Genomic DNA, 16,641 nt, shown 5'->3' with positions numbered 1-16,641 from the left:
CGGTCGAAATTAGCTCAGAGTTTGGGGAATGGGGTATTTGGTGACGAGGAAGAAAATTAAAATTATATGATGCAATAAACTACTATTGACAATATCATTATAAGTTAAAGTTCAATATTATCATAAAGCATCATGCATCATTTGGTTCTTTTCTTTTTCGCCTAAAACTGAACATACTAATGTTGAACTTCAACTCTTCCAGTGAGAAATGAGAATACGAACATAGTTGAAAATGTCTACTCCATTATGAGAACATACGAGTATATTGAAATAAAATGAGAGAAACACAAATTATTTCCATAAATAAATGAACGAATGTACAAGAAAGCCTATTTCCACTTTTTTCATCTGTTGCGACGGCCTACCTTTGTTTTCTTTTTATTTTACTTATTTTTTGAGTTTCTATTATACAGCGAGCAAAAAAATATTGTTACACCATTACGTCGCGGTTCCTTAGTACCCTGCCATAATAAATCAACAGCTCCGTACAACATGTTAATTTTTTTTTTCTTTTCTTTCTTTTATATTTTTAAATTAGGGTGTGTTCGATATGGAAGGAAACATTGTCCGAAAAATATTTTTTAATTTTCTCATGTTCGGTTAGACAAAATTTTTGAAAAATATTTCTTTTAAAAAAATAAGTTCTATAAAAATGAGAAAAATAACTTTCATAATAAAAGTAGAGAAAACAAGTCCCTCAAGTGGTATTTCATATTAATTGTTTTCTCCCCACTCTCGAACTCACCCCTACCCCTAGCGGGTCCACCCCCACACCCCATCGCACCACCCACCCACGCCCTCCACCCTACCACCCCCCACCGCACCCCCACCACACACCCCAGACCACCACCCCTCCACCAAATTTTCCATTTGATATTTTATTTTACTTTTATAAAAAATGAGTAATTTCTTTTTACCCCCTACCCCACCCCTCCGAATTTTCTATTTCATATTTTTTATTTTACATTTACGAAAAAAATGGGAAATTTTTTCTATTACCCCTGGAATTTGCTATTTCATATTTTTTTATTTTACCTTTATAAAAAATAAAAAGAATTTCTATATAAAATAGAAAATTCGGAGGGTGGATGGGTGAGTGGTGGAGGATGGGTAGTGGGTGGTGTAGGTATTTTCATAAAAATGACTTTCACCAACCAACGGAAATGAGAAAATAAGTAAGAAATTCACTTATTTTGCAAGAACAGTGTTCTTCCTCCGTACTGAACACACCCTTAATCTTTGGTTAAAAACAATGACCAATGGCATGGGACAATTAGCATAAACTGATTGAGAAAAGACATTCACTGTAACAAGGGAAAGGTACAAATGCCAATAACATGTTACAGAAGCAAAAGATGTAAACTAATCCGAAAATCAAAACCTAACACTAAAAATACAAAATGTGAGATATACAATGCAAAATGAGACTAAACTAACATCAGCAGTTTGATTCATGATAATTTTACCTCCTTGACCGTTTCTTTGGCCGTTTGGAAGAATCATCCTTTTCATTATTTTCCCTTACACGCTTTTCCTGCACAACTTCTCTACCACCTCTCTTTGGTGGTCGACCTACGCTCCTCTTCGACGGACTACCTTCCTCCTTGCCGCTGCCACCGCCGCTTCGCCTCACCGGAGCTTCTCTCCGTTCATCAACCTTTTTCTTTTGCTGCTCTCTTTTGTTACCTTTAACAACAGCATCCTCCGTAGGATTATTCTTTAGCGCCTCCACCAACGTTCCTTTCGTAGGAGAATTCTTCTTTATTCTCTTCAAGAAGTCCGCTGCAGCTCCTCGCTTTTTAGCTTCTTCTTTCTTCTTCTCCGGTTTCGCTTCTTCCTTTTTGTCCACGTTGCCATTTGTTTGCTTAGTATTTGTGCTTTGGTTGTTGATGGATTGTGAAGCATTACTATTCGGACGGCCTTTACTGCTCCTCCTCATACTTCTTACCCCAGTCACAGGCTTTTCTTTCATACCAAGCTTGATTGAACTGTCTTCTTCATTCGACGAGGACTTTATGGGTGGCTTCGGAGGTTTATTATCAGCTTGTTTTTCTGGCTTGTCATTACCAGAAGCTGCTGCTTTAGCTGAAATGGAGCTCCTCTTGCGGCAGACTGCTATAGGAACTGTTGACTTGTGTTTTGCAAGCAAAGAATCGGATCTCTCCAATTCAGGCTTGGGTTGGATCGTTAAGGGTGGTCCGAGTCCAGACCTAGGTCTGGGTGTCGGATCCTTTGATTGGGTTCTGGTCTTCTTTAATTCTTCCATGACAACGCCACGAAGTTCATGAGCTGCAGTTGACTCTGGGGATGACTTGGGGAAGTAGACGATAGCATTGTTGAAGATGAGTAACAGGTCCAAGTAGAATTTGCCGGAGCAAGAGCAATATGACCCGTCGTCTATCCGGGCTTGAACCGTTTCAAGATCCATATGTTGTCGGATCATACTCTTGTACTTGTCCGTTTTCTGCATGGAATTATCAGCTACAACTTTAATTTATTTATTTATAAAGAACACGCAAATGGAATTAATGAAAGATCGTCGGTTAGTTGGAGGAGAAGAAAAGGGAGGAAACCAAATATTTAATTCTTTTTTCCTCTAAAGATGGCAGTTTTCCCACTGCAGTGGGATCGGGTTTAAAAATTGGCAAAAAGAATACGCGTTCGCTCCAGTAAATTGCATTTCATCTCTTGAAAGAGACAGAAGATTTGTGTTCCAACCTCCTGCTGATGCACGTCGCATTATTTTCCCAACACAAACCGTAATAAAATGTCTAAAATAACCTCATCTTTTAAATCATCTCTTCGCGATATTTTGTTGCTACAACTGTTCTGTCGCTGGTTTCAGTAACGTCTTGAATAAATTTTTCTCTACTAGATAAATATTTGCAAGTGAATAATTTGAGATGTCGTTTAATTAAAATTTCATGAGCGGTTTAAAATGCCTAAACTTTACCAAAGTGATCTCAGTATTGCAACTAAACATACTATAGTACTTATTTTTTAACTTATGGTAAATCAGGGTGCGAAAATCAATCCTGGACCATGCCATTCACGTAAATGAACCGTGGTAACACTTAAAAGCAGAATGATTATAATGGGAAAAATAGGTAAACTAATTGAATTCATTCAAGGAAGAGATCAAGGTAATTTAGACAATACCTCTTATGATTAATGCTATTAAATAATTTTTATTCTTGAGTGTGTCAAAAAATTAAACGACAAATAAAAAAGCTAGGGCAGATAATGAAAAGAAGGGAGATTTAGTTTATACGTAGTTTATTGTGATGTTATTTTAATAATATAATTTTTTATATAATAAATAAGTTAAAAATAACACAAAATATTTGCAATATTATTTAAGTGGGTAGGATATCATTTCCAAGGGAACAAAAGGAAGAGTATGCATTGGGCTTCTGAATACCATCTTAAAGGGCCCTTGTAATATTCATGGGCCGACCCACGGTATTCACCTGATCCATAAAGAGATCCTTTTTTTTTCTTAATTTTAAAGGGCTCCTAAGATTAAATTCTAGTGGCTCCAACGTACTGAGGCAAGAAGCAAACAAGGCATTCTCGTTAGTGCGACCCACTCTCCGTCCAAATTCACCAATTTGTTTGTAGATGGGACCAATCACCTTACCCTAATTTTTTTCATAAAGTACAAATCTCGGCATCCATGAAACTTCAAATTTCTACTTCTACCCCTATTTACCTACCAACTTTTACTGAGAAGGTTTTCTTACTTTAGCCTCCCAGGAGTATTATTTATAAAATAATGAGGTTTACGTTTTAGTTCATTAACCGGGCAAAAAAGTTTGCACAATTGAATAACTTAAAAACCACATACATCGAAACGGTGGGTAAATAATATAAGCAAAGATACCCTCTTCGTTTTAGTCTACGTTATACTAATTTTTAATTAGTTTATTTAAAATATAATCACACATATTTATATTTAAAAATAATTAACTTTACACTTGTCACTTTACTTGTAATGAGATTTTTTTTTTTTGATAAGAAGTTTTTATAGTTACATAAATATTACTATGATATGTTCAAGGCTACAAATTCCAAAAGTTTTATAATCACAGAAGTGCTATGACATGTTTTTTTACCACAAATTCAAAAAATCTTAATTTTTTTAAATCCATATCAATCCAAATTAATATCACATAAATTGAATAAAATAGATTAGTAGATATTAAATTGAGAAACTTTATTTAATGTTTATCAATTGTGTCAGGCTTATTTTTGTTTTACAAATTATTAGACCAAAATTTAAATTTCGGGCCCACAAACTTTGCATTCATCAATTTGTGGAAGGAAAAATAAAAAGTCTCACACAGATGTGACCATGTGAGACACAAAATAAATTTTTCCAAATTAGTAATTTGCCAAATGACAAGTTTTATTTAGGTAGCCTATTCAAACTAGTTAGGATGGCTGCAAAATAATAATTCCTCTTTTGCATGGGAGCAGTTAGATAAATTTCAGAAACTCGTATGCTTTTATGAGTAGGAATAATCAACAATTTTGCTCGACTGTCACATGTAGACAACATATGAAAGACGAGTCCAATTATTGATTTTCCTATGCATGCAAATTAAGTATATCAATCTAAAACACGGAAGTGGTAAAAAAAAAATTAAGAGGAATTAGGCAACAAACATGTGAAGACCACATACACGTCATATATTGAAGCCACTAATCCGTTTTGTTTTATCCACTTTTCTCTTTTACTATGAGAGTACTATCTATATCTGTTTTTCCATTTCCTTTTCATCAATTTTTGCATGAATTTATTTGATGATAGTAAATAAATTGCCCATTTTACCAATATCTTTTTTTGAAAAATAAATAGAAAAAGTGGTCGAAAGGATGAAAAATTGATGAGCAAATAGTTGTAGGCCAACCAATTTTAAAAAATGCGATGTAGAGAATTGTTACCTGGCTATCTAGCCGGCGCTGGAACACAGAGCCGCGCTTATTCGACCTGATTATATCTAAAAACTCAATTAACGGCTCTGATTTGGCCGCTTTAATCCCAAAGGCCGGAGAAGCACCCATCTCAGCAGCATCTCCACCGCCACGCTGGCGTTTTCTCTTCGTTAAAGTGGCCGTGCTCTGCACGTCACTGTTTTCCTTGGTCTCTTCCTTGGACCCGCTCGCCGTGTCGGGTCGGGTTTTCTTTTCCTCCTCATGTCTATCTGAACTACTACCGTTATACGACGAGTCCTCTTGACTCACCGGTTTAATGACTTGCTGAACCGGTTTATCTTCGACCGGTTCCGGTTCGTTTTTAACACCGGTTTCTCTGTTGTCCGTGGAATTTGACTCGTTAAACGACCGGTTTTCCCTGTCTGAGTCGGTCTTTCCGATGGAACTCGCCGGCTTGACATGGGCAGCGCTGTTTTTGTCGTTTTGCGATCTCTCTTCCTTCAAATCCTCCAGATCTGGTTTCAAACTCTCCTCTTTCAAACTCTCTTCTCTCTCTTCCTCCATCTTCTTCACTTTCAACTGCAACGACCTGTTCATATCATCACATCAATAATCTCAGATCCAAATACTCAAATTTTTCCACGTATAAAATTTACAGAAAACAATTAAAAGAAAAGGAGATTTTTACTGGATCGAAAGATCGTAGCGTTGAAGCTCTTGTTTAAGCTCAGCAACACGGAGTTTTCTCAAGTCCTCAATCCAAGGAATCGTTACATCTCCATTAGCATCAACATCATCCTCTTTTTCATCATCATAACTGTTGATGAAGCGGCGCCGGAGTTCACGGTATTTATCCTTACAAATTTGAGGGGTCAATTGAGCGGGTAAAGAGCTACGTGTTTGGAGTTCCATAGCTACAGATTCCCAGTCTTTGAAACCATGTCGTTTCACAGCAAACGCTAACAATAGTTCTTCCCATGTACTCCATGTCTTCTTCGTTTCCATTCTATGTTCCTTTACACATAGATGATGCGCACACATACATACATATATGATGGTTATGATTTTAATCCAAATCAATTAGCTAGGGTTTGATTAGGTATTCTGCTTTTAGTTTCCTTCTTCTTCGTGTAGATTAATTTTTTTTTAATCCTTTTTTGGTCTGTGTCCGTTTTATAGTGAGTCTCTGTTTTTTGTTTACGGGTTTTTGAATGGGTATACGAATTGAGGACTTTGGGCATTTATAGGTGTAGCCATGGGCCTGATCTGAAGCACAAGATTGATCTCTCAAATTGACTCTTTTACCCTTAGGTTTTAGTCGAATTCCTTGTTTGACATTACTTCAAATTGTATCACTAGCGCTAGGCACGTGCGAGTTGTGGAATTGGTTTTACCACTTTCGCGCTTTATTTATCGTGTAAATAAATTTTAATAAAATAATTCTTAAATGTTTTTCCTTTATTCTTTGGTCAAGGAAATAACAGTACTAGTTAGGGGTGTACAAAGTAAACCGATAAACCGCACCAAACCGATAAACCTAGAAAAAAAATCCGACTAGTGATTTGGTTTGGTGTTGAAAAAAAACCCGACCATAATTGGTTTGGTTTGATTTTAACTAAAAAAAGTCAAACCGAACCAAACCAACCTGACATTACATGTATTCAATTTTTATAATATTTTATACATAAAAATATTTATTTGTAATGTAATTTATAAATATTTCTTAAATTTTTTCATAGTTTTTTATCTATTATCATATTATTCAAGCTCGAACTTAATTTGAACGTTAATAAGTTTTATATCCTATACGTTAGAACTCAAATAAAGTCCAAATCAAAACCAACTCAACACTAATGCTAACAAAAGAAATTCAATTTACCACTAGGAATGACAATAGTGTTGGATATCTATCCTTTAGTTTTGCATAATTGATTTAGAGAGTGAAAATACATAACTTAAATTTTTTTTCTTTGTCATGCAATTAATACTTATTAGCCGTACTTATTTTAGCATGACTTAATGTTTTCAGATTATGGTCATTTTCTTTATGTCTTGTTAATTAGCAATACTTATTTTAACCGATTTTATTAGCTTTTGTCAATATTTTAATACAATGTCATCACTCTTCTCACATTTTGCGTGTTTTCTTAAGAAACACCTTAATTATATAGTTGTATCTTACTAGGACTAAAGAAATATTTGAAGTAAAAGTTATATGTTTTGTATCAAGACTATAGCGGAAAAAACCCGAAAAACCCGAGAAAATCGAATAACCCGAGAAAACCTGAATTATATTGGTTTGGTTTAGTGTGTCAATTTAAAAACCCGAAGCAATTGGTTTGGTTTGGTGTTTAAAAAATCCGAACCAACCCGGTCCATGTACACCCCTAGTACTAGTTGTGCTTTAAGTAAAAATAGTGATGGTTTGGTATGATGCATAAGCAAAAATAGTGATGGGATAAAAATTTAGTATCACCTTATCCCTTGTCTGGTTACTAATCGTGGGATAAGTTATCCCAGAATTAAAAATAGTGCTGGGGTAACTTATACCTATCAGAGGGTGACATAGTTATCCTAGAATAACTTATCCCAAGATACAACAGTGAAATTGACTAAAATAGCCCTGAGGTTCTCAAAACCCTTTTTCTACTACATAAGGTGGAGGATATTTTTGTAAACAAATAACTTTTTCTTAAAAGTTATGCAATGCATGTTACTTTTAATACAACAAACCAAACAATCAATAAAAAATAATATCAGGATAACTAATCCCAACATAAATAATTTCAAAGATAACTTATCCCAACATAATTAATCCCATCATAACTTGTGTTCTAACCAAACGACCCCTAAATGTACTAGATAGTGGGATACTTCCACAATTTTAATGACTCTATTCATCATCTCTAAATCTTAGACTACTCAATTTATGTTGGCATTTATACCAAGAATTGGCGAAAAATATTTTGTATCACATGGGCAAACTGGCCATAAGAAAATTCTATGAGTTTTCACGATAAAAAAGCTCCTAATTAAAGATATCATATTATTCGAATAAGAATTCAAATAAGTAGGAAAAGGAATAATTATGTTTTGAAAGAAACAGCTTCCAAGGTAACGCCAAAGAGATGCAATTGGTACTGTCAAAACGAGTAACTAACATAATTTAAAAAAAAAACATAATTATTACAGTGATTTGAATCACTAGATTTTTGAAATAAAGGAGTTATTTCAACATTAAATGTAGTATATTGGCTCTTATGATAGCGCAAACTACGAGATTATAGTTTAATTTATAGCTACTTTCGGATCCACGATAGGTGATTTTTAAAATTTTGATACAACTATTACAAATTTATTTAATAACACTTTGAGGTATATGACTACATTACCCTCACCAGAAAATGTAAAGACGTATGAAAGACATTTCTTTTTGTGTATCACACGTAAGAATTCAGCAAGCAAAATTATAGATTTTTCAAGATAAAAAGAGGTCATTATGAAAGTTTATTATATTATTCGAGTGAGAGTATAAATAAGTAGGAAAACTAATAATTATTCTTTGAAAGAGAGAGCTTCAGACAACGCCAAAGGCATATATTAGATACCGCCAAAACTAGTAGATAACATAATGCAGTAATTTTCAGTCGATTTTTGAAATAAAAGAGTTTTTTTTCAACATTAATTATAATTATATTACGAAATCTCCTCTCTCTCGGGATTAGCAACAAGAGTAAATTGGCCCCTTGTGGCAATGCAAACTACGAGATTATTTCAACATTAACGGCATTTATATCACTCAAAATCTCGTCTCTCTCAGGTTAGCAAGAAGAGTACATTAACCTCTTGTGGTAATGCAAACCATGTGCAATGTACGTGATTATAGTTACAATTTCATTTTTTTTATCAAATGATTATAGTTACAATTTCATAGCTACACTCGGGTTCACACTTAGAGCCTGTTTGGAAAGCCACCTGGTAATTGGAATTGGTGTAATTACTACCCTAGTAATTACACAGCCTTGTAATTACACAGTATTGCAATTACAATGACCTGTTTGTTTGTCATAATGTAATTACAGTGTAATTACAAGTGTGCTGTTTGGTTGCACAAGTGTAATTACACAGTTAGTTTAATTTAAAAATAACATTTGATTATAAAAAATTTAAAATTAATATTTAAAAAATATGTGCCTTTATAAATGATATTAAATTAGTTATTTAATAATACATTGTTTCTTGAAAATATGTCAATTAATAATCATATATTTATAACTAATATTGTAAAAAATAATTGATATATAATTTCAAATTAATAATATTTTTATTTTAATTGATTATAAAACTTAAAAGCATACCTTTTTTGTGAGAACATCACGGGATGGATGTTTGACAAAAAAAAGAATATTTATAAATATAATGCCATAACATTATTCAAATGTTTGACAAAATTCTATCAACTGTAAGTGAAAAATAAACAACATGCAATGTGAAATAACAAGTCAATAGTACTAAAGAAAATATTTTTAAAATAGAAAATATAACCCAAATTCAAAATCCAAAAGAAAAAAAAATTAACATCATACTCTTATGTCAAATTCCAACTTTACGTACGTAAGTTTCAACGTAACATAAGTAAATACTCCTATAATTCAAAAGAAGGGAAAATATAAGTCTATAACCTCATTCACAACGAAATTCTATTTTAATAACGTCACTTATTACATGACAAGTTTGTTAATGACTCATTCTTTCTAATATTAAGAGATGTAGTTTCAAAAATTAGAATATTAACACGGTTATGCTAAATGAATAAAATAAAAAACTAAAAAAAATACGAGAAATTATATGGAACCACAAGAAGTAAAGGTTGGGAATGAGAAGAAAGGAAATGAAATATAAATACTATAAAAATAAAAATATATTTAAAAAATAAAAATAATTAAAAAGTAAAAATAAAAAAGAAATTAAATAATAGAAATAAAAAATAAATCAGAAAAGAGAAGAAATTAAAATAACATAAAAAATAAATTAAATAATAGAAATAAAAAATAAATTAAAAAAGAAAAGAAATTAAAAAGAAATAAATTAAAAGGTAACCCTGTAATTACAGGGTGTAATTACATCCAATTCTCAGCCCCCTCTTGAGAATTGGAGAGTGTAATTACACCCTCTCAATTACACTCAATTCCCACCTAACTGTGTAATTACCTGGTCAAACAAACAGGCCAAACTGTGTAATTACACCCAATTCCAATTACCTGGGTGGCTTTCCAAACAGGCCCTTAGTAATTTTAAAGTTTTGATATGCCTATTAAAAAAGTCACTTAATAATATTAATTAATGGGAGTCTATGACTACATTAACCCCTTTAGTCATCAGAATATGTAAAAGAATATTGAAATACGTTTCAGAAATTTGTTGGAATCATGTATTAGATAATGGTAATTAAAAAGAAAAACTTATTTTGATTTTTTTAAAAATTACTTATTTTGTACCATATAGTACTACGAATTACTAACATAATTATTAGGCTGATTTTCAATAGATTTTTAAATAAACGTATTACTTCAGTGTTAACTGCAATTGTATTACGTAGATCTCGTCTTTCTGGGGATTAGAATAAGAATATATTGGCTCCTTATACCTGGGAGACTCTTGTAGTTGTTCCGAATTGTCATCCTAGCCCGTACACTCCCGATTTTGCCAACTTAACAACTAAACTTATTAGAACTCAGCATTTTAAATCCTTTTTCATTCGGATGACATATTTGATCAAAGTGCATGTAATACACACGTTTAAGGGGCATGACCTTCTAAAACGGCATCAATGGACAATTTTTGGTCTATTTAAGAGTCATCTTCTTCCCCATTTATTTAGTTGAACAAAAAGAAGCTCTTTTTCTTGACTTTTCTTTAGATTAATTTACACAAGTAGGAACTGAACATTGTAAATAAAATATCTTATGGCTCTTGTAATTGCAACAATATCACTGTTTTTAAAGGCATATCTACAAATATAGAAAAACAAAAATAAGCTAAAGTAGGAATACAAATACAGATTCTTTAGGTGACCCTCTTCTTATTGCCATCAAATTTCATCCCACCGCTAGATTTTTCCTTTTTGTTTTATTTTTAAAAATTGAATTGATTTCATTTATACCCCAGATAAATCTCCTTTTCTGTGTTTCGCCACTCTTCATTTCAATAACAAAATCCTCTTCTTGTTACACAAAGAAACTATAGAATTTATCGATTTCACCGTGCAATACGTACACAAACTCCATCTCCTCCGACCTAATCAACATCATCAGAGCCGACGATATCAGCATCTCTCGGGATTAGCAATAAGAGTACATTGGCCTCTTGTCTACGTGATTATAGTTATAGTTCATAGCTACTCTCAGTTCTACAATAAGAGATTTTTAAAGCATTGACACGCCTATTAAAACAATCATTTTGTACAGATCATCGACATTGAAAGTCATTTTTTTTTCTTTTGTGTCAGCTCATGACCTAATCGAGTCACACATACACCCTAGTACATGTTCCTCAATGCTTAGCACCTCCGAAGAGCGGGAATTTCATGACATTTCTGATTGGTTGTCTTGTATTTCAAATAAATTGTTTAATAGCTAGTATGTTGAATCGTATACATAATATGACGGGTTGGTTTAGATTGATCCTACCGAATGATGATGAATTACTTCTCTTTAATAAAATATTTAATTCGAAGATAAAATCTCAAATCACATATTTGCGCGAAATACATGTTACTTTTATTCAACCGCTACAAGATCAACAATTTCATAAGCTTGGGCTTCTATTACTGACACAAAAACATCTCTTTCCAAGGCATGCATCGGGTATTGCCAAAACAAGTAGCGAACATAACTACTACAATGTATTACACAAGTAGGAACTAAACAGTGTCAATAAAATATCATATGGTTCTTGTAACTGCAATAATATCATTGTGTTTAAAAGCATATCTACAAATATAGAAAAACAAAAAGAAGAAAAAGTAGGAATACAAATACTAATTCGTTAGGTGACCCTCTTCTTATTGCCTTCAAATTTCATCCCACCGCTAGATTTTTCTTTTTTCTTTTATTTTTAAAAATTGAATGATTTTATTCATACCCCCAGATAAATCTCCTTTTCTGTGTTTTGTCACTCTTCCTTTCAATAACAAAATCCTCTTCTTGCTACACAAGAAAGTATTAAACTTATCGACTGCACTGTGCAATAAGTACACAAACTTCGCCTTCTCCAACCTAATCAACATTATTGGAGCCGATGATATCTGCCTCTACCGGGATTAGTAATAAGAGTACATTGGCCTCTTGTCTATGTGCAAATTAGGTGATTATTGTTATAGTTCATAGCTACTCTCAGTTCTACAATAAGTGATTTTAAAAGCATTGACACGCCTATTAAAATAATCATTTTGTACCAATCATCGACACTAAAAGTAGTTTTTTTCTTTTATGCCAGCTCATGACCTAAGCGAGCCACACATACACCCTCGTACATGCTCCTTGATGCTGAGGGCACCTCCGAAGAGCGGAATTTTGTGACATTTCTGATTGGTTGTCTTGCTTTTCAAATAATTTGTTTAATAGCTGGTATGTTGAATTGTATACATAATATGACGGGTTGGTTTAGATTGATCCTACCAAATGATGATGACTTACTTCTCTTTAATATAATATTTAATTCAAAGATAAAAGCTCAAATCACATATTTGCGCGAAATACATGTTACTTTTATTCAACCGCTACAAGATCAACTGATACGATATTTGATGGCTTGAGGGTGATTACGAGGGCTAGGATTCATGGTAAAGCTCATCCTCAAACCAATGATGGCTCATGGAGCACATTCACCATAATTGAGGCGCTTCAAAGAGTCTCAAGTGTGTATCCTCACGCCACACTCTCCTTGATGATAGAGATAGAGCTTTGAAGGACATTGAAGACACATATGTGAAGATGATCAAGTGGGAGATAGTGTGGAAGGTGATGACTAGTGATGCGAAGAGGCGATGGGAGATAGGGTGGAAGATGGTGGCTAGTTATGCAAAGAGGCAATACTTAAAAGTCAAGCCATCATCCCTTGAGAAGACTAAAGAAGGCCTTATTTCATTAAGGGTATTTTTGTAATAACAATATTAGTCTTCTTAGCATTAGTTAGTATAAATACTAAACTTGTCATTTCATTTGGGACTTTTGATGAATTAAATGTTAAAGAAACTCTTTTGAGAGTAGTTCTCCTTATATGGAGTTAGGTTAGCTAGTGTTAGACTACGGTGGATTCCCTTAACTCTTTACCTTGAGCCCTCTTGGATAATCTTGGATTAGATGTCTATGTATGAGTTTGAATTTTCTTTCTCCCTTGGATTAATTCATGTATTTGTTGCTGATTGATAGGTGTAGGTATTAAGTCCTATATTGATTAATCACAACAATTAGTTATTTTAATCATTTCTTTCTTCTATTCTCATCTCCTATTTCTTCAATTCTCATCTATTAATTTCTTACTATCTTCAATTCCGCGTGTGTTGTTTGATTTCGGGTTTCTCCCAAGTCGAATTTATATCATTTAGTATCAGAGCTTAGCCTAAAGGATTGTTCCTACAATTCTAAATCCTATGTTCTTCTTGTTATGAAAATCTAAAAAAAAAAAAAACTGAAAATTCCAAAAAGAAAAAGAAAAAGAAGAGAAAATCGAAAATTGATGTTGTTGTTGGATTTGAGCGAAATTAGTGATAGATTTAAGTTTCTTGAGGTTAAATCTATCAAATCCTAAAGTTTCAAGCCATTTGGAGGAGTTTTGGATAGTTTCACTATTGTTGACCTTTAAAGCTTGAAGAACAAGTTGATGGGTCTTGAAGATTGCGTGATAATTGAAGGCTCAAACCTGTTGGGCTTTGTTTGCCTAGTGAAAGAGGTCAAGAATCCGAAGTTTGGGAGAATTTCAAGTTGATTTGAAGAATTCACCATTGCTGGGTTTGAAGCTTTGATGAACTTGAATAACAAGCAAAGTGGGTTTGTTGATTTGAGGGTTGATTGATTCTAATTTGTATTAGGCTTTGTTCTCTATGTTGAGGAGGAGCTAAATCTGAAATTTGGAGTTAATTGGACTTGATTTGAAGAAATTGCAAATTTGAAGTTTCATATCTTCATAGGTGTTCTTAGAAAAACTTAGAAACTAACAAATGAGTTTTGTTGATTTCTTGTTTGTTTGACAAAATTGATGAACGGGGTTTGTTCTAGTTGGTATAGAGAAGCTTTGTTTTGAGTTTGGGATTGACATGATTTGATTTGAAGAATCTGTGTCAAAAACTTTGAAGCAATTCTGAATAACAATATGAAGGTGGTGAAGAAGATGTTGAAATTGCAGTTTTTGCATAAACAACCACTGATTTGTTATTTTTCCAGAATTTGCACAAAACAGCTAGAAATTGCATAAATAACCTGATTTTTTTTTGTAGAAATGGCCACAAAATGCTGAAAATTGCAAATTGTCTGATTTTCAGAAATTGCAAAAATAGCCAATTTTGCAGAAATGTGAAAATTTCAGAATTTGCAGAAAATAGCCAGTAATTGAATTTTGATGTTTTCTCAAATATAGCATTCTCCATATTAATTATTGTATTTTTCTTGTTAGTTCTAACTAGATTTTCACTAACTATTTTTTTCATACTTATCTTAGTCTAGTTTTGTGTCCATATTTTTGTTTCGTGCCAATTCTTTTTGTGCCTTTTCTTTTACTTCGTTAATAGTTCTTTGGCTCTTGCCCGTTGCTTTTACTATTCCATTTCTTGGTGTCTCATTAACTCCATTCCAAACCGATACATGGTGCTATCTTAGACTTGTTCAAGTTGGTGGTTCACGAGTTAAGGGATACATCTTGAGTGGTAAAAGGCAAGAGGGGTGAGAATATTCGAGTGGTGCTAGCCAAACATATACGAGTGCAAACATGAGTATTGGTGAGGAGCTTTTATTACTAACCTTGTTTGCTCATTTTGTAGGTACAAGAAGAATAAATTCAATGTTTCAAGAGTGGATTGACCCAAAGAGGCGGACTCTTGAAACAAAATTGAGTGTTTCTAATGTGGAGTGGCCAACTTTGTCTCCAAAATCTAGTGAAGAAGATTACTTTGAATGGGAGCACAAGTTGGATGAGATCTTTGAACGTTACAACTACATGGAAGAGAAGAAAGTAGAGCTAGCTTCTAGCACCCTAAAGGGGATCCTTATAAAACATTGGGAACGTGAGAAAATAAAGGGGAACCCGATTGAGACTTGGAGTGCCTTGAAGGAATTTTGGAGGTGTCGTTTTTTCAATCCCTATGGAAAGAAAAAGAACACCAAACACAATTCAAAAAGGCAAGAAGCAAATGCAAGTAAGCCACTTCCTAAAGTGAGTGTTCTCGAGCCTTCACGTTGGGAACAAATTCAAAGAAATTTCAAAATAATTATGAAACGCTTGGCCAAGGATCAACAAATAAAGGAAGATAAGACTACTCCTTGTGAACCCAAGTGGAAACTAGAAGTGAAGGGTTCACCCAACCATTCTAAGGGAATTATTGGCACTTGCCCTAATTCTCATGAAATTGAGAGAGAAAAGATTAAGAGGAGTAAGCGAGAGAAAAGTGACAATTCTAGAGTGGAAAAATGAGAGGATGTGAGGAGTGATGTGAGAGGGTTGTCACAACCTTTTTCTAACTCATGTAACTTTTCTTTTGTCTCTAGTTGTCTTGATAATGGTTCAGGTATTCTTGGAAGCAATCCAAATATTGAACCTGAAACCTTGATAAATTATGAGGTAGTTGAAGGCTTTCCGAATGAGCAAATTTGCTCCAAAATTGAAACCTGAGGTAAAGAAGATGTTGTGTATGCACTTCAAGGTAAAATAACTAACCTTAACACTACAATTAATGTGAATGATCATTTTGCTGACTTGAGTGTGAGTGATAGCTTGTGATCATGTGAGCTTAATGAATCTTTACCATGTGTTGAACTTAGTGCTTTAATGAATATTGACAAGCTCGTTGATGTGGGTGTTCCGACACTAGTTGATCCTCTTGATGACTGAATTGATTCTTCTCGTGAGATCAATTTGTGTCCACCTAGTGTTGACACTTGTGATAAGATGTTTAGTGCATTGTCATGTGATATCTTTGCTCACTTACTAGTTGATCATATTGATGACCGAATTGACTCTCCTTGCAAGATCAATTTGAGCCAACTAGTGTTGGTATTGATTTTGATCAACTTATTAGTAACGATAGTACACTAATTGAGGAATTTTATGATGTGTTTTATGAGCCGCAAGTTAGTGATGAATTTTACCTAGTTGATAATGTGAAAGAATGTGAATATGACACACCATCCTTATTTGATACATATGAAAATGAATCCCTTGACTTACCTTCTTGACCTTTGACGAGACTCAAGGTTATGATAGTGTTGTGTTCCATATAGAGCATCATGACATTGATCTTCTCGAGCGTGAAATTGCATGTCTTGATTCTACACCCTTAGTTGATTAGTCTCTCTCTAAGGATAATGTTTTATTCGATAATGACATGATTGTTGATAGTGGGTTGCATGGGTACATGTCCTGTGGTGTGGGAGATACAACCACGTTTGGGGGCTACAAAGTTTATGGAAACCCACTATGGGATGATGACCC

At 33.6% G+C, this 16,641-nt stretch overlaps 1 protein-coding gene across 1 annotated transcript; it reads right to left on the bottom strand.

The window, feature by feature from the left end:
* Positions 1-1,273: 1,273 nt before the first annotated feature.
* LOC132063092 (uncharacterized) lies at positions 1,274-6,134 on the bottom strand. Its single transcript, XM_059455521.1, has 3 exons — positions 5,627-6,134; positions 4,948-5,527; positions 1,274-2,464 (listed from the first exon to the last, which is right to left on the bottom strand). The coding sequence occupies exons 1-3, from the start codon at positions 5,977-5,979 to the stop codon at positions 1,463-1,465; spliced, it is 1,935 nt and encodes a 644-aa protein (XP_059311504.1). The 5' UTR covers positions 5,980-6,134; the 3' UTR covers positions 1,274-1,462.
* Between the last annotated feature and the right edge of the window lie 10,507 nt (positions 6,135-16,641).

Source organism: Lycium ferocissimum, chromosome 7 (genome assembly GCF_029784015.1).
Source record: "Lycium ferocissimum isolate CSIRO_LF1 chromosome 7, AGI_CSIRO_Lferr_CH_V1, whole genome shotgun sequence".
Taxonomy (NCBI): domain Eukaryota; kingdom Viridiplantae; phylum Streptophyta; class Magnoliopsida; order Solanales; family Solanaceae; genus Lycium; species Lycium ferocissimum.
This window is presented reverse-complemented; position numbering and strand designations above follow the sequence as displayed.